The sequence below is a fragment of the Lotus japonicus genome, chromosome 3 (genome assembly GCF_012489685.1).
Source record: "Lotus japonicus ecotype B-129 chromosome 3, LjGifu_v1.2".
NCBI classification, from domain to species: Eukaryota; Viridiplantae; Streptophyta; class Magnoliopsida; order Fabales; family Fabaceae; genus Lotus; species Lotus japonicus.
In genome coordinates this window covers 83,149,422-83,169,055 of record NC_080043.1, presented here as the reverse complement: position 1 = coordinate 83,169,055, position 19,634 = coordinate 83,149,422, and the positions used below count along the sequence as shown (strand labels likewise).

General features: G+C 35.7%; 1 protein-coding gene across 1 annotated transcript; it reads left to right on the top strand.

Moving 5' to 3' along the window:
* The first annotated feature begins 7,170 nt into the window (after positions 1-7,170).
* LOC130744862 (disease resistance protein RPV1-like) lies at positions 7,171-17,247 on the top strand. Its single transcript, XM_057597023.1, has 8 exons — positions 7,171-7,861; positions 10,058-10,373; positions 11,590-11,664; positions 12,082-12,483; positions 12,582-12,926; positions 13,039-14,484; positions 16,060-16,252; positions 17,004-17,247. Exons 1-6 carry the CDS (start codon positions 7,383-7,385, stop codon positions 13,639-13,641), a joined length of 2,220 nt encoding a protein of 739 aa, XP_057453006.1. The 5' UTR covers positions 7,171-7,382; the 3' UTR covers positions 13,642-14,484; positions 16,060-16,252; positions 17,004-17,247.
* Positions 17,248-19,634: the final 2,387 nt, after the last annotated feature.

The window sequence follows — 19,634 nt, the reverse complement described above, 5'->3', positions numbered from 1 at the left end:
AGTTTACTAAATAATATGACCTAAATAGCAATTTACTAAATAATAATAAATCTATCTAAAATAAAAAGTGAGGTCAATAATTAAAATTTTAATAGAGTTAAAAACCAATTAATTTAGTATTTGTATAGTTGCAGGGAAAATGGATAGTGGGAAGGTTATTTTTTGCATTGATATCATATTTAATATTAAATTCACGATCTTTAACTTTTATGGATTAATATTAATATTAACTATTATTATTTAAATAAAAATTCAGTAAATCAAAACTAATTATGTGTGCCCTTAAAATTCCCTGACTTATATGATTGAAACTGTCAAATAAAATTTTAAGAGGAAAGGAATAGTGGAAAGGTTAAGTTTTGCATCGATATCATATTTAATATTAAAACCACCACATTCAACTTTTAAGTTTTTCTATGAGTACTCTCTTAATATTGATTAATATTTAATTAATTATTCTATAAATCAAAATTAATTATGTGTGACCTATGTAATTCCGTAACTAATATTAACCTCATTATTTGGTGTTTAACTAATATTAACTATAATCTTAAAAACTAAATTTGGTGAAGATAAAAGGGTTAGTCCAATATCTATGTTGACATTTATGTCAAATTTAATGTTAAAACTCATAATTGTTAAATATTAATACTAATTAAAAGGGTTAGTCCAATATCTAATTGTTAAATATTAATCTCCCATGAAGTTCTATAACTAATATTAATTTTTTTTTAGTGTGTAACTATATTAACTAAACATTGTTTCAATTTTTTTTTAGCTAAACACAAAATAAACATCTTCCTCTTGTAAGAAAAATAAAACCCACAATAAACAAAATTTTCATAAAACTAACGATTCAAAACAATCTTGATTCCCTATTTAATCATTTCATGAATTTCAAGCAAAAATGAAGTAGCAGAAAAGAATCATATGATAAAAGGAATATAAAATATTACACGTGTAGTGCTGAAGGAAATAATTGTTCTCATTCTTATTTTTTTTATGTTGAGTTATAATTCAATCAACTTAATGGATTATGAATCAATTCGTGAATACATATTTCAGGTATGATGAGGATAATTGCTATCTTCCCGGTGAATTTTCTATTTACCCTCTACCTCTAGAATAAGCAAAACTTTTTAAAAGAAGTTATGGAATAATTAAATTTTTCTCCTCAAATGATTCAACTGATATAAGAAATCATTCTTCTCGCTACTGCTTTGATTTTCGTCTTCGAAGGGAAAACTTCATAACTTCAGAGGGGAAAAATTAAGGGAGATTGTGGTTACATTATAAGGAAAGAGAATATTATATTTGGAAATCCTTTCATTGTTCTATTCCAAATTCCACATGACCATATCATGTGAGAGGATCATGATCCTTCATTAGTTTTAATGAGAAAATGTTTCAGCACATAAATTCTTGATTGAAGAGAGTAAAATTCAAACACCATCCAATTTATCAACCAAATCCAGGCGGTACATCAGGATCTTCAACACTACAATCAAATGGTGATGTGCTCCACATCTCTCGAAAATCCAGGAGGCAATTGCTAATATAATCCCCACTGCTTCCTCTGATGGTTGGGAATCTTCCAACTGCTATGCAGGGGATCCTTGCCTTTGAACACACGCCTTTCCTTTATCCTGTTTCTCCTATTATTATTCAGATTATTATGCAAGAGAGCAAAACCCACTGGCTCTTCAGGTTCATTTCATGCAATGTGTCGACAATCTCAGTAGCTGAAGTGAATTCACCTTGTCTCTGAACTGGTACCACATCAGATGTGGATAACAGAATCTTATCTTTCCCTTTGGGGTTCACCAGTTAGTCGTGGACAGATTGCACTATTTCTGTGTTTTCACCTTTCATGCCATCATTTGATCTGATTATTATGCTTAATATGATAATGTCATAATCTCATGCATATCTTTGCTCATGAGTGGTCAAATTGTTTATTTGGACCATTTCCTAACTTTGAAGGACTGATCAAGTCTGGAGAGAAGAAAAGTGAATCAAAAGAACTGAAATAATTGGTATATTCTTAACTTTCTCCTAATGCATAGAAAACTTACCTTTCATCAAATTAAGTATTCCAATACATAGTATTGGAAGATGTCAATCAAGGATGCCCCTAGAATTTTAAATGAATTAATTCAAGTGTTCCAGAAAAGAAATATACACTTTTTTCAACACATTATTTAATACATGAAAGTAAAGTAGCAAAATGACTTTAAGGGAGTTTAATAATTTTTAGAGCCCCAACAGTTTCCTAGCTGTAACCTATCTTTCTCAAGTAGGTGCTTCTCTTCTTTATGATATTGAATTTCTGGTGTATCATCCACCTCGTCTGATTATTTATTTCCATTGCCGGAGAAAGAAATATAACATTCAATGCGAAAAATAATAACCTTTTGAAGTAAATTAATTTCATAAGAACTTGACACAACTGGAGAAAAGATAAAAACTATGCTTAAGTACCAACCTTGGGTCTGTACCCAAGCGCCAACATGCTTCTGACCTCAAATTGGTCTTTTAGTCTTTTTTCTAATTGTAGAATCTGGCACAAAGATAATTTTAAGGCAACATAGAGGTAGCTATCAGGTAGAAATATGCCAAGCCAGTAGAAGAAAGCAAAAACTGAAGCATAATTAAAAGAAACACTAGTTGTGGGTTCCCTTCTCAATCAAACATGGTAAGAAACACTTTAAATATATGGCAGCAGAATAGTGTTGAAAAGTTCTGGTATTGTACCTCTTGCTTCAGAGTATATTGAGCAATCATTTGTATAATTGCTCTCTTCTGTCTCAGTTACAAATTCCTGTGAGAAATTCTTAACTTTTGAGGAACAAAGATTTACACAGCTTCATAGCATCTTCAGAACGGTTAGCTGAAAAATTAACAACAATGCAAATTATAAACATGTATCTGAATTCTGACCCAAAAACAAAGAGTTCAACATCATGATCGAAATAACCCGGCAGCAACGAAACATAAGGAAATAATGATACCCTGAAGCAGGAGCTTCTGTGCAGCCTGGTTTGTGTCCATGGAACACTCCCTGAGAATCGTAAGACTCAACCACGACCACTCGGAATCGAAGCCGTTAACCCACCACAGCTTGGAATCGAAGGCCTCAAAATTACAAATCTAATTGAGAACCATGGTGCCTGCTGCTGATGCTCGTCTCCTTCGTGGATGAAACCCTAGAATCCAAAATTGTTGCCTCTGCAAAGAAATTTAGGCTGCCGAGAAGCTGACGGATCTAGGAGAAGAGCTTCTAGAACATCAATACATCAGAAGAAGAAATGGGAATGTGAGCGAGATGCCTGAATACAAATTGTGAGTGTTAAGAGATAGGCAGATAGGACTAAATACATTAAATCTAGCATAACGTTTAACTCCCATTTTTCTCTCAAGAAAGAGTCACGTGAAACGGCTGTCAGGCAAGACATAGAGTGCAAAAAGCCAAATAATGCCATGAGTTGTGCCAAGTTTCTTTTCACTTCATGTCTCATGAAATGAACAACAACAGGGGACACTGCCACAAAATCATAAACAACAACAGCAACAACATGCCCTGAAGATTTCACATATTAACCAAAGTAAAACATAAAACCATGCACTCCCTCCTGCGTTTTCACCAAAAACCAACACATAATGGCAGAGAGAGATTAATTACCCCATGAAGAGGAGGCGGAAGAGGCGAGCAGCAGGTTGCAAAGGAGGCAGACACTGTGCAAGTTCAATGAACTGATCCAATTTGACCCTTAATGCATCACCAAGCTGTCTTAAAATCTCACCTCTTTTGGGTGTCGGAATCTGCAAGAACATTATATGAGTGAAGAGAATCCTCACTCAAGATTGGTAAAAATAAAAAAGGTCCCTCTTTTTAATCACATCTAAATTATGAAGAGGTTCAAAAAACTGAAAAGAGTGACGATGCTTCTTTGCCAAAGGAAAAATTGTGTCCTTTGTAAGAATGTCACTCCAAGCCATCTAATTGCTAAGCAGCACCTTTCTTACCAACTGCTACGTCAGCCACCAACCTCTTTCCCATGGAATTCATAACCAATACATAACATCTCAATTCAGAATATTTAATAGACATAAAGCTCATGATTAGTGGTTACATAAAAAATAATGATGACCCTTAAACACACTAATGCTCTTCAATGTATAATAAGTTAATAACTCATGACCATTCATTTTGTAACTGTGAAACCTTTATATTCTAATTAAAAGTGACTTTATTTCTAATAGTAACACCCATTTAAGTGGTTAAATAGAGTGTGCAAAATAGTAGCCACAATGATTAAATAACAATACAAATTTTAACGGAAAAAGAGAAACAAAAGCTGATTTCCTTAATTCTTTAAGATACATGTAATTATGAGCCTCTACAACACTACAACACCGGCAGCGCCCAAAGCATTCTTAGGGTCCAATGACTTCCAAGTATAACCATGATTTACAGCAGTCATCCTCATCTGGGAACTTTGAGCACCAGGTTGTATAAAATTGATTCATAGTTTAGGAAAAAGAATCTCAATATGGTAAACAAATAGGATTTCAACTCAAGATACAATTAAATGTTTCTTTATCATTGAAGCTCAAGGACAACCAATTTATACAGATACCTTAAGCTAATGGGACAAAAAACTCTTGACTAATAACACCATTGCAACTGGCAGGCCTATAAATTTCTAGTAATGAGGAAAAATAGCATATTATGGAACTGAAACCAATCACGTGAATAGAGTGTCAATGTTGCAACAGGAAAAAAAGCTGATAAGATCATTCCAATAGAAAAAAAACAGCCAACGCCATATATCTCTGGGCATAGGCAGCCAAAAAAGTTGGGCAAAGAAGGTAATCAAATACTAAATCAAGAGACAGTAGAGAGAGTGCAAGTGCAAGAGCTAGAATGGTCAAGAAGTTAAAAACACTGAAAACATTGAAAACTCCTAACGAAACTCTGGAAAGTGTCCCAAAAGCATGAAAAAGTCTGACTATTTTTATCCAAAGAACTACACAACATTCTGCTACAATGCTATACGAACTGAAAAATAAAATACAAAACGAAACACCCAAACAAAAATCAACAAATTGAAAGAGGGGAAAATGAAGGGAATGAGAGATGTCACTGACTTAGAGGGAGAACATGGGCATATATGAGAGGAAGAAGGACCTTAATATTGTTCTTCCTACTCACAACAACTTCTCTTTAATAGACAGTCAAAGAAAACAGAATTAAGGAGATGAACATGGAAGAAACAATTAACATAAGACTAATTGCATGTTATACTTACTGGTTGGAAGGATAAGACGGCGGGGCCATGGCAAAATTGACGGGTTTGTGATATGCGTCTCCATCTCCATCTCCATCTCTCTCACCCTGAATGTAAATGTAAATTGTGAGTGGTGGACTAAATCAATTAAATATCACTTGAAATGGCTGGAATGCAAACGGCTGGAACGCAAGAGAGAAGAGTAAGTGTCGCTAGAAACGGCTGAAACGCAAGAACGGAAGAAATTTGAAAAGATCGAACAGCCTGAAACTATGAAAGTGAACGGTGAATGTGAGAGAGTAAATTTTCAACTGGGAAAGAAAGAATAACGGAATTTTGTTATTTGGGAGATAAAACGACATTGAAATTGAAAATGATTTGGGAAGATAAAAGACACCGATAGGTCTGAAGGGAACAAACGGTTGGGATTGGATCTTTGAACAATAATATATATTTTTACTAAAATATCCATGCTGAAAATCAGATTGTAGTGCAATGGAATATTAAATTACAAAATTGCCCTCAAGGCTGCATAAACTCTCCCTTTATATAGTTTATAGATAGATAGATAGATAGATAATTCATTTATTAACGTATTCATATTACCAGCTCTCGATCCAATCTTTATCTAATCAACAATAGCAACTTGTCTCAAAAAGAAAAGGAAACAAGGTTTGGGTGACACCTAATGTGCACCTTTTAAAAAGTAGTGTAAAATTACACCCATAGATTTCACCTGATGCAACAGGTAATTCAAATATTTTAATTTTTTATATAATAAAAATAAAATATATTTTCTTGGTTAATATGGTTAAATTGACAGAAAAGCCCTTGTTAGGTTTAGAATTGGGACAACGGTGACTGGAAGACAACAAACTGAAGCTCCACAGCGGACTCTGAATGATGCTTCTCCAATTGGATAGACACCACCACCAATTCCACCATTGAAAGAGATGTCAATGAAAGTATGAAACCTTATTCACTCGAGGCACAAACCCTCTCTCCATATCTGGACTCATAAAAAACAATATTGAAACCAGATTCACCATAAACCCTCCCTCCCTCTTCCCTTGGTTAGGAACCATTTTCTCCCCCTCCCTGACATGTTCTGTTCATAGCGACAAAATAGCCATGTTGTTGTTTTTCAATTTTTCATTCTCGTAATAGAACAGATCCTCTTTTCAATGGGTCGAATACAGTTACCAAGCTGTAATGGTTTTGTCCTTCACCCTCTTCGCGGCGCGGGTTTGCCCATAGCCTGGTTCAGATCTGTTGGTGCGAGTGGTTTGTGGTGGTAACCCTCGCCGTTGAGCTGGTGGTGGCGGTGGTGAAAGTCACCGTTGAGGCGGATCCTGCTTTTGGCGTGTGTTGTCAACTACCCTTCCGCCACTTCGTGATAAGCCTCGTCTTCAACCTTCGTGGGTTTCTTGTGGCCTAATTCATATTCATCGGGGTGGGTAGTGGCGGTGACGGTGACCCTCGCCGTTGAGGTGGTGGCCTTAACCCTCTCATCGTTTGTTCCGATGACCTGCTCTATATGGTGAATCTGTGCCAAACTTCCAATTTGCAGGGCAAAGTTGTATAAGTGTATATTCTCTCATTTTCTTTTATTATATATTAAAAAAATTAAAAAACCTGGGCAACTTGCTGCATCCGGTCAAATCCATAGGTGCAATTTTACACCTCTTTTTTAGTGGTGTACATTAGGCTAACCCAGGAAACAATAGTAGCAACTTGCAATCTTATCCAAAAAAAGACAAGAGCAACTTGCAAGTCGACAAATAAGACATTTTTACAAAACAATTTTTTTATATATGCGGGTCCAACCGATCATTCATTATGTTAAATATTTTTCTTGAGTGAAGTGTTACGACTTACGAGCTATCGATCTCATCTAATGATGAAACCTAGAATGAGTCAACGAGATTAAGCAACAAAATCATCTACACCAAAATATTTTACAAACAAAATTGTCCTTTATATACAGCCATACTTCATGCGTTCCAGTCATTGTGCGTATGAAGGTATTAATTAAAGAAAGCCCTGTTATTTTTTTGTTTCATCCTTTCTTTGCATCAGTTTACACGGACAATGGCTATGTCTTCTTCTTCTTCCCGTGTCTTTCTGAAAAAATACGATGTTTTTATTAGTTTTAGGGGTGAAGACACCAGAAATAACTTCACCCATGATCTGTATTCTGCTCTGAGAAAGGAGAATATCATAGCCTACATAGATAATCAGCTAGAAAGAGGAGATGATATTTGGCCAGCACTTGTCAAAGCAATCAAGGACTCCGTGATAGCTGTTGTGGTGTTCTCAGAAAGATACGCTACTTCAAGGTGGTGTCTGCAAGAACTCGCCCAAATAATGGAATGCAGAAGACTAGGGGGTCTGGCTGTTATACCAGTGTTCTACAAAACAAATCCAACAGACGTAAGGAAGCAGACTGGGAGTTACCAGAAACCATTTGATGACCATGACAAAAGAGAAGAGCAAGACAAAGTGGAAAGTTGGAGAGATGCTCTTACTCAAGCAGCCAATATTTCTGGATGGGAATCAAGAACCCAAGGGTAAGTATTTTTTTTACATATATATTTATCCCGATAGACTTCGATCACTAACTAATCAAGGTTGGCTTGATCCAAGTAGATAAGAGGGATATTTCCATGTTGTCAAAAGTAGAAAATTAAAAGGATTAGAATTAAACTATGCAACAAAGTTGACTTTGGTAATTACATCAAAGTTGAAAGTTTGATTTTAGATCTGGATTTCATGGAGGCAATCTCCATCGGCCGTCCCCACCCCAAGGGTACAAACAAATTAAAAAAAAAAACAACTTTGCTGACAATAATTATTTGTTTGGTCAGAAGAGTCCTCCAAATATTCTGATGTTGTCTTGATTATTATTTTCGATATTTTTTTTTGAAATAGAGGATTGGCTCATTACATAAAAAAGTCCTTCTGTGTCACAAGGATTGTTGTTTTAGCCCCTCTTTATATTTTTTAAAAATGTTTGTTGTTTATAAAATTAATTTTTTCTCTTTTTTTTCATATATATCTTAATTTTTTCGAACTCTAGACTGTTTTGTCTTAAAAATTATGATACCAGGATAAATAATTAATTATCTCAAAAGTGTAAGTTGTTGGATAAGAGTCATAAAAATAGTTTTATATTATTGTTTGAACCCAAAATGGTGTGTGTTCAAATTAAAATTTTCACTTGTGATGTTTGATGGGGTTGTTCAAGGGGGGAGTTTCATAGGGTGGTGGCTTTGGGATTCTTTTTCTCCTGGTATGCCTTGGTGATGTGCTGTGGCTGTAGGTAGTGGGGTGGGAGAAGAGGATCGAGTTTCGGTGGGTGTAAGCTCTTTGTTTAATTTGGTCCTGTTCGGAAAAATTGTTAGAAGTCTCACATTGTCCAGAGATGTGGTCAACCAAGTGTTTATAAAGGGTAGAGCAACCCTCAACTCTTGAGCTAGCTTTTGGGTTGAGTTAGGTCTCCCTAATTCTAATATGGTATTAGAGCCTATCCTAGATACATTTGTTGTGTGGAGACCTCCCGTATTTGGGTCACCCTTTGATGTTAGTTCACGCTCCAGATGTCTAACCCTGGACGTGAGAGGGTATGTTAGAAGTCCCACATTGGTTAGAGATGTGGCCAACCAAGTGCTTATAAAGGGTAGAACAACCCTCAACTCTTGAGCTAGCTTTTGGGTTGAGTTAGGCCTCCCTAATTCTAATAAAAATAGTTTTGTGGAATGCTTTAGTTTTTGGGTACTGGTCGAAGATGATTGGGGTTTGAGGTCTGATATATATGGTGTGTTGGGGTAGCTCTTTGATGTTGGTGGAGGAGTTTGTTATGCTCTGTTGTGGTGTTTGGAGGTTGTTGGAGGAGAGTTTTCTATGCATTTTATTTGCAGCTATATGGTGATATGGTGTAGCATGATAAAGCTCGGTGGGTTTTGGTGGTTATGATTGGATTGAAGGTAGGGGTGGAATGAGAATTTTGAGGTGAAATGTTTTTATGGTTAATTGTTTGAATATGTTAAATGAGGATGAAATGGAATGAAAGATGATGCAATTCATTCTATCTCATTCCATTTCTCATTATCAACTTTTTGAAACCTCCAATTTGGATTGAATGAGATGGAATAAAGACACTCATAATAATTAAAATCATAAAATTATTTTCTTACCTCTACTGATTATCTATTCAATGTTAGTGATTTAAAAGTAAGGGTGATATAGGAATAAAAAAATCATAATTCATACTATTTTGTTGATTACTCAAATAACTGACCAAAAAATTTGTTTCGGTCCATTGTAAAATATCAAACAATAAAAGAAAGATTTTTATTTTGATCCATCTCATTCTATTTCATTATGTTGAAAAGTCTCATATTGAATAAAAATATATCCAAGATAATACTTATATATAAGAAAACAATCATCAACTCTTAAGTTAGTTTTTAAGTTAAGTTAGGTCTCCCAATATTTATTCTTATCCATCTCATTTCATTTTGTTGCACTATATTTTCTATGGGTTAAGGCTGATATTTCAGTTTCTGTAATTCTGTATGTGGGTATTGGTTTTTAGATCCCTTGCTCTCTTGAGAGTTTTGAACTGGTATTGTATTGGTAGGTGTTTTAATTTCAACTAGATTGGTGGGAATTATGACTATCTAAATTATATTTAAGAGATGATGTTCTCATAAACTTTTGGGGTGAGTAGTCTCTTTAGCCTTATTAATTCCTTTATTTGGCAGGGACAACTCTCAAGTCATAGAAAACCTTGTTAAGAATGTTTGGGGAAAGCTGCGCTCAATGGAAAATGATTATCAAGAAGGCCTTGTTTTAATTGACGAACAGTGTGAAGCCATTGAAGGTTCCTCAGGAAAACTTGGAAGAATTGGACTTTGGGGCATGGGGGGAACAGGTAAGACCACCATTGCTAAAGCCTTGTTTGCCAACCACTCCCCCGAATATGACAGCGTATGCTTCTTGAAGGACATAAGAGAAGAATCACAAATTCACGGACTAGCACATATTCGTGATAAGCTTCTCTTTGATCTGCTAAAGGACTAAAAGGAGCAAGTTACAACATCCAACTTTTCTGAATCCTCACTCAGAAGGAGAAAAGTTCTGATTGTGCTTGATGATGTGGATAGTTCTAAGCAATTAGAGTCTTTGTGTGTTGGACTGGGTGAGTTGGGAGAAGGCAGCAGTCTCATTGTAACAACAAGAGATAAACATTTGCTTCATGGAATAGTTGATGAGATACATGAGCTCAAGCCTTGGAACTTTGAAAAATCGTTTGTCCTCTTCAGCTTAGCAGCCTTCAAGAAAAGTGAGCCCGACGATGCTTATGAGGACCTCTCACGAAGGGCAGTTGAATATGCAGCATGCCTTCCTTTAGCTTTAAATTTTTTGGGTTCACATTTTTGGGTTCATTTAGTTACTGTACACAAAGAAATACTTGTGTAAAGTTAAACAAACCTAACTTGACCTATTATATCAGGTTACAACAAGTTAAATCATTTTTTTAAACAAAATTAGTATAGTAAAAAAAATCCCATTAATCTCTAACCTTTATTATCATCACCTACATCCTCTAACAATTTTAAATGTATTCATCATCAACACTCATTTTTATTTGAAATAGAAATTGACGATGATAAACGAACGTACAAACAAGGAGGTGATTCCAATGAAAAATTGGAATTATTTAGCTTTTTTTTTGTGCCTTGGAAGCTTATCCTCGCAATGAATATCACTAGAAACCAAATCACTGGTTAAGGAAGTCACAGTCATAAGAAGAAAGAGTAAATCCAGCATCTCCGATGACACAACCACCGCGTAACCCAGTTACCGGTGAGTTTTCCGGCGACCACCAATCTCCATTTTTCTTCTATTTTCTATAACCTTACTACTTCCTTTAGCCATTTCAACTTCTAGATCGTACACGCAGGGAATGTCAGAGATAAAGTTTTCATTTTTAACAAAGAGCAAGAGGTTGCAGATGTAAATCTGTCTTCTTGAATTAGATAAAAGATGGTGGCCAGATCTGTGCAGTGGGGTGAGATTTGAAATGCAACAAATTAGTTGCATATTCTAGGAATTGGATATATAGAAAGGATGAAGAAGATGACCTCGTGATAGTAAAATTGGCCACCGATAGGAGTGAAGGTGGAGAAGCAATAAATTAATTGTGATGAGAGTTTGGGAATGTTAATGAGATCTTGAAAATTAAATGTGATAATGAGATTTTAGTTGTCATATTATTGTGTTTGTGTTCCAGGTGGTGGTTGCAGTAGTGAGTTTGACGGTGATGGAGATTGGAGAGGATAGAGAGAGGAAGATGAAGGGCTTTACTGTAAAAGATCTTCAGATCTTCAGAATCCATATCACTGTCTGTCAGATCTTCTTCTTTTCTGGGTCTGAATGAGAAGATGAATTGGGTGATGGTGATGGAGGAGATCTGGAGAAAAAGACATAAACTTGATGGTGGTTGAGGTGGTGGTGCGGTGTTGGTGTGGTCTGGGTTTTTGGGTTCCAAAATCTGAAAAATGTTGACTTAGAAGATGAAGAATGAAGATTTCTGGGTTAAGATGAAAGAAGAATATTAAGGATGTTTTTTTATAGGCATTAAGGATGGTGATGATAGATTAAGACTTTTTTTCTTTAATCCCTTTTTAAATTAAAAAAGGCGACCTGTTTGTAAACTTGTGATAACAGGTCAAACTAGGTTTGTGTAACTTTGCACAAACATTTCTTTATGTATGGTAAATGAACCCCACATTTTTATTCCAAAAATATTAAATTCTGGCAATCTGAATTGAGAAACTTGGAGCTCAGGAGAAAATCCTTCAAGGAAATTCAAGACGTGTTTAAAGTGAGTTATCATGGATTATCAAGGCAAGAGCAGGCAATATTTCTGGACATTGCTATCTTTTTCAAAGACCGGAATCAAGATTCTGTCATAAGTATACTAGATGCCTGTGGTTTCAATGCTGCTAGTGGAATAGAAAAACTTAAAGATAAAGCTCTTATAACTATATCAAAGACCAATACTATACAAATGCTTGACTTTCTACAAGACATGGCTTTTGATATAGTTAGAAATGATGTAACAGACCCTAGAAGAGGCACCATATTGATGAATGATGATTGTCTTCAGCTCTGCAGCTCCGAGGTAACAGAAAGTTAAGCTTTTTTCTTACTTTCTTTTTGATAGAAAAGTTGTGGTGAATTTGCAACCAAAATTTACTTATTTCTTGTCTTTCCATCCAGGGAACTCCACAAGTCGTTGAAGGAGCATTGTTAAATTTGTCTCGGAGTAGTCATAGATATAAATTCAATGATGAAATGTTCAGCTTACCTAAATTAAGAATTCTTAAGTTTTATGTCGGCTCTGTCATGTCAACCCATATCTCTTTCAGCAAATCAGAAAACGAATATGACTCTTACAGGGACTATTACCATTATGACTATCAGCTACCTGGTTCTGCTGAATTGAAGTATTTTGAGTGGGCTGGATACCCTTCCAAGTCTCTTCCTATAACTTTTTGTGTCAAGTTTCTTGTTGAGTTTCGGATGCCGTACAGTCATGTTGAAGAACTTTGGGATGGGACACAGGTAAAGACATACAATATATTTTCCTATAGCCCTGTACGTAGTGTAGTGTATGCTAACATTTTTTATACTGAAGCATGAAATGACATTATTTATTCCTTTTGAATTTTTCCAGAACCTTGTGAATTTGGAGACAATTGACCTTAGTGAATGCAAAAAGTTAAGGAAGCTCCCTGACTTGTACAAAGCCTCAAAACTCAAATGGGTAAATCTCACGGGATGTGAAAGTTTGCAGGTCCTTCATCCATCGCTTTTATCTGTGGACACACTAGTTACTTTGACACTGGATAGATGCAAAAAACTAGAGAGTGTTATGAGTGAACAACATTTGAGCAAGCTGCAGAACCTCAACTTGAATGACTGTCAAAATCTCAAGGAATTTTCAGTGTCGTCAGATTCAATTAAGTTGTTGGATTTAAGCAAGACAAGAGTCAGACAATTGTATCCATCAATCGGTCGACTTAGCGATCTTTTATGGCTTAGTCTAGAAGATTTGGATTTGGAGAATCTTCCTGATGAGTTATCATGCCTGACATCTCTTGAGGAGCTAAGGATTTCTGACTGTGGAGTAATTGATAAAGAGAAGCTACATGTCATATTTGCTGGCTTAGGATCCTTAAAAGTGCTACATCTAAAGGATTGTTATCGTAAGTTTGAACTCCCAGACAACATCAGTGCCTTGTCATCATTACAAGAATTAAGGCTGGATGGAAGCTGAAGAAGTTGCCTACAAGCATCAAGCTTCTTGAAAATCTCGAGATTCTCTCGTTAGCGAGATGTAGGGAGCTTGAGTCTCTACCTGAGCTTCCGTTGTTGATCAAGGAGCTTAACGCCGACGATTGTACATCATTAGAGACAGTATGCACTTTAAAGACTTTTTCAGTGAAGATGAAAGGAATAGAGAAACACATATCATTCATGAATTCAATTGGACTGAGTATATCTTCAATCCACCAGATTATGGAGGATGCCATGTTTACAATGAAGAGGGCTGAATTGTGCAATGTATTTGTAAGAAGCAGTTTTGCGGTTTGCTTTCCAGGAGGCGGTGTTCCCTCAGTGCCAGAGTCATCATTCATCACATATCAAAGCACAGGGTCATCAATTACCATTAATGAACCTCATGACCAAAGTTTGTCGCACCGCTGTCTGGGCACCATTTATTGTGTGCTTCTTTTTTCATCCTCTGGAAGTACAGTCTGGGATACTAAAATCCAATGCCAAATCTACGGGAAAGATGGAGAATGCAAGATGACTACATGGTTTCCCGAATACATCGGGCTACCTAGAGTTGAGCATGTTTTTCTATGGCATGGTCCTAGTGTTGATGATGCACAAGTTTTTGAGTTCCTTGTTACACCTGATACTGGGCTCAGAATAGAAGAGTGTGGGATTTACCATATGTGTTACTTGAATTCTGAGCTTGAGAGACTTATAGGGGAAGCAGAAATGGAACCGGAATTCAAGTCAGAGTTGGGAGACGGAGTGGATGCAATCGCCGCTGGACTTGCGAGAGAACTATAATCACTAATTTGTCCTAGAGCAATGGGGGAATCTTCAGGTATGGAACTAACTAGCTACTCTCTATCCTCGTATAATTTGTCTTCTGCGTTGCATGAATTCTTTTTAAAGGAAAGGAAAAGAATTCATCCAACGTTTACTATATAGAATCCATTAAGACTCATTGACACCTAAATTCAAACTTAGCATTAGAGAGATAAAGAAATAAAACGAGTAGTTATGATTCATTCGTACCCTCATTTCATTTTTATCTCAAAGTATGAATGAGATTATATGAGTAGCGTGTGATATGAAAAAAAAGAGAAAAAAAAAGTGGAAATGAGATAGAAAAGAAAGCAAGTGTGACATGTTCACATTTTGGGTGTATACCACTAGAGAAAGATAAGAAATGAGAATAAGTAATAGATGTCATATATAACATGATGCGACTAGAAATAAAAAAATGTTTTGTTCATACTTGATTTTGAGGTGGAAAAGGTGGAGAGATGAGAGTTATAGAAAAAAAAAAATATAAGATTTGATATGTAATGTGATAGGAAATGAGGAGAGATAGAAATAAAATTAGATGAAAATGAAGTAGAAAGTATTTCGAGTGTGACTAAATCAAGGTTGATATATACACTATAGAATAGAAAAGCATTTAGATGATGTTTGATTGCCCTTTTTGAAAATTGTATTTAAAAACTGTCTTTAGAAACTATTTTTGAAACTATTTTAAAAAATTGTTTGAATGGGATGTTTTTTAACACTAAAATGTTTTTTAGCATTAAAAAACTGTAATTTGAAAACAAAAATATCTTTTAACTGTTTTGGTATTTTAGTTCTTAAAGCTGAAAATTAGAACTGTTTTTAAAAACTATTTTTGAAAATATGTTGTAACAAACCTTCAAAAACTGTAATCAAACATGTCATTATACTATACCTGAAAAGAAGAAACACACTACTAAGAAACAACACACTCAATATTTTTTTTATAGAAACGTAGTTTAAAATTTAGGGGCAGCAAATAGTCTTGATTTATAGACCACTGAACAATATTAACAACCACCAATCACATTGTATATCACATCTGTCGACACCATTTAGGTTTTCACAAAAACAATTCTGATAGGAAAATGTGTCTTGACTTGTATTCTTTGGGGAGTTGAGTTGGGTATTTTCATATAAGAACCTACTTTTAATCAAAACTTTCAACTCATTTAATTGATGGGCCAAAGTAGACCGAAGTGAGCCAACCCACCGGATCGAACAATAAATTATTTAAAATTATATTTTTATTAATATTGTAAATATTGTAAGGAAAATGCCACACTCAAGATGAGAAAAATAAGAGAAAATAGAAGTATGATAAAAGTGAGAGATATGAAAAAATAGCATGTATTATATGTATTGTTTGGGGGCTTATCCATCATAACTCTTTTAAAACAAATGTAATATGCATGACTGAAGTTAGACTTAGGAATTCAATTTTTCAAACTTTCACATTCATCCACAAAAGACTTCCTTGCTTTGATATGTGCTCGGAATTGGTAGAATGTTTAGATTGTGAAAGTAATTTATTCCTTCTAAGTGTAATTATTTGTTACTTTATTATTTGTATATGGCTTGCGGCTAGCTTGGGATAGAGGTTGTCGGAAAGTGGCGTGTGAAGTGGATTCCATGGAGCTGTTGCAGCTGCTTCAGAGGCGTGAGAATGGGAATGTCTTTCTTATTGCTATGGAGATTTGGAGCTATGTAGACCGGGAGGGGGAGCTGTCCTTGTGTCGTATCTCGCGGGAGTGCAATTCAGTGGCGGATCACATTGCGAGGTAATGTGCCAAACTGCAAGTGTACAGTTTTGTCCGGGGTTTTAATTATCGAACACAAGAATTGTGTGTGTTTACTTCTAAATTTATCAATTTAGTTGTAAGGACGAAAAAACAAAGATAAAAATAGAGAATTGATTGATTGTGATTATTGCGAAAAGAAATCAAGAAAAACAAAGAAATGGTTGTCAATTTGTAAACTTATGGGAAAAAAGCTGCACTAGGGAATTGAATCTGTTACCCTCGTTATGCATGTACCCGCTCCAGGTACATATGAATTCGACTAAACCCGTTCAAGGCGTTATGTCTATGTGATTACTTACTATTTCCTTAGTCAAGTTCTCCTTCTAGTTAATTAGTGATAGCTAATCCCTTAGTACCTAAATAACTGAAGTAAATCCTAATAAAATATAAATCAAAATCAAAAAAATTATAGAAAATACTAAAAACACATAAAAATAATAAAATGCATAGAATAATCTTAAAGTAACCTAAAATGACTAAAATATCCTAAATAATATATCAAAATGCATGAAAATTATATAGAAAAGTAGCATTTAATCCCGGGTCATCACGAGGGTTGTTGCTAGAACCTTGAATAAGGAGTTTTGGGTAATTGATGTTCCTTCCTTTGAGTTGGAAACCCATTTGCTTCGTGATGCTCTTTCTATAGTGTAGTGTTCTTGTTTTGTTAGTTTTCCAATGGAGAAAAAAAAAGAATTTTATTATTTTGTTCCTCAATTGTAATATGTAGATGATAATGATGATTCAAATCAAAAAGATGATGGTGGTGGTGAGCGGCAAGTGGATGTATCTTTTTCTAAGATAACATTTATCATTTTGAATTTAGAAGATGATGATTGAATCACTAGAGAGATTTGGTTCAATTATCTTTGATGTATAAGAATATGTCATTTGTATTTTACTTAATTGTATTGTGGTTTAAGATAATTAAACAAAAACAAATTTGTGGTTTTGTTGTTAAAGACATATAAGTCATGTGGTGTTATTTGTGTAAAATTGTGATTGTGTAACTTGTACTATTGTGAGATTGTTGTTTTATAGAGTGTGGATATAATTGACTATTAATAGATTTTTTTTTGAAAGTATTAATAGGTTAATATTGGTTATGAAATAATTGTGCTTAACTTATGAATTTATTTTATAATACGTTCGTTTTGAATGTGGAAAGTTGTAAGTTGTGGTTATTGTTTGTTATTGATTTTTTATTTTAATGCTAGTGTCATGTTCTTTTAAGTTGATTTATTTTTTCTAATTATTTCTAATTTTTAAGCTATTCCACCCAATATGGGTTACACTAAGATTTTCAACCCATATATGTCAATTTAGGCGAACTCATGTTTAGCAAGCTATTGACGAGCTCGGCCCGAGCCCCTGCCAGCCCACTTTGTCATTCCTAAATAAGAGTTTTGTGGCCAACTTTTTTCATTGGCCTCTCCATAGTGTTTTAATATATACTTTCACAACCAACCTTTGCTTTCGAAAAAAAAACACTTTCATTGGCCTCTCCATAGTCTCATTGTAACAACAAGAGATAAACATTTGCTTCATGGAATAGTTTATGAGATACATGAGCTCAAGCCTTGGAGCTTTGAAAATTTGCTTGTGCTCTTCAGCTTAGCAAGCTTCAAGAAAAGCGAGCCCGACAATACTTTTGAGGACCTCTCGGCAAAGGGCAGTTGAATATGCAGCAGGCCTTCCTTTAGCTTTAAATATTTTTGATATAGTTCAAAATGATGAAACAGACCCTGGAAGAGGCATCCGATTGAGAGATGGTGGAGTTCGTAGTCTTCATTGCCGACGCTGGGTAAGAGAAAGATAAGCCTACTTTTTACTTGTGTCGATAAAAAAGTTGTAGCAAATTTGGAACCTCAATTTACGTTTTTTTTATAAGCAAAAGTTAGTTGTTAGTAATTATAGTAAATTAGTTCTCCTCAGGGTTCGAACTCTGAACCCTTCACCCCTCAATTTACATATTAATTTATTGTCTTTCCATCAAGGGAACCTTATGCAAGGTGATATGTTGTGGACCTATAGCAAACTGAACAGCATAATAAAGACAATTTCTCCACCAAGCCCTCACCCACCACCCAACTCTTGCAATATGCAAATCCCATAAGTCGTGCCCACAAAACTCTTTGTTATTAAAAGCCACCCTATTCCGTTCCAGCCATATCGTCCATACAAGCGCAAAAGGTATCATGTCCCACACAACACGATCAGACACATCTCTAAAGTCACCCCCATTGGAGAAGCAAGTCGTTGACCGATTGGGGGATGACCCAACAAACACCTTCCCTCTGCATAATTCCACACCACACTGACCAAACAGATTTACAATGGACAAACAAGTGAGTTGAAGTCTCAACACCATCCACACACAAGCCACAAATCCCCGCATCAGGTAGCATAATCCTGCGAGCCATCAGATTTGATTTCGTTGCCACTTATTCCTCGATAACTGCCACGTAAAAGTAGTCACCTTTGCGGGAACCAACTTTCTAATGATCTTCGACACCACCCACCCAGCCTCACAATACCACTTATCCTCCAAAACACAACAAAGACCCTTTACTGAATAAACACCCATTGCATCACCTTTCCAGTAAACGACATCAGGATCATCTCTAGAGACGATGAACTGAATGAGATGACAGAAATTCTGATACTGCTCCAGCTCCCAATCAAAGAAACTCCTGCTAAACTCCAGGTTCCATTCCCATTTCCCTCCAACCCGCTGACCTATATCCGCCACAACCACATCTTTCTTTAAGGCCATCATATAAACTCGTGGAAACAAAGCACGCAAGGTCATGTCCCAAATCCACACATCATCCCAGAACCGAGTTCCTTCTCCATTCCCAAACTTGCAAGCAAGCCCGTTATAAAACTCGCTTACCACCTCATTTTGTTGTCTCCAAAGAACTAACAACCCCATAGAAACATATGACCCTGAACTACCTCTTATTCCTTCCAACTTCGGCATTACAAAACCCTCCTGCAGCCCAAATTTCACGCAACCCACCCTTATCCATAAGGCCCCCCTTTCTCTACCAAACATCCGAAACCATTTCAAAAGCAAGGATTTATTTTTCCATTCCAAAAATCCTAAGTCCATTCCCCCAAACCAAACACCATTACACATATCCTCCCACGCCACCCAAGGTATTTTTCTGCTTCCCGATGCTCCACCCCACATGAATCGTCTCATCATAGCTTCCATTTCCTTGATAACCCCCTTAGTGGCTCTATAAACCGACATGTAATACAAAGGAATAACACTAATAACAGACTTAATCATGACAATTCTACCACTTAATGGCAGATATTTTGAGCTCCAACTCCCCAACTTTAGCGCCATTTT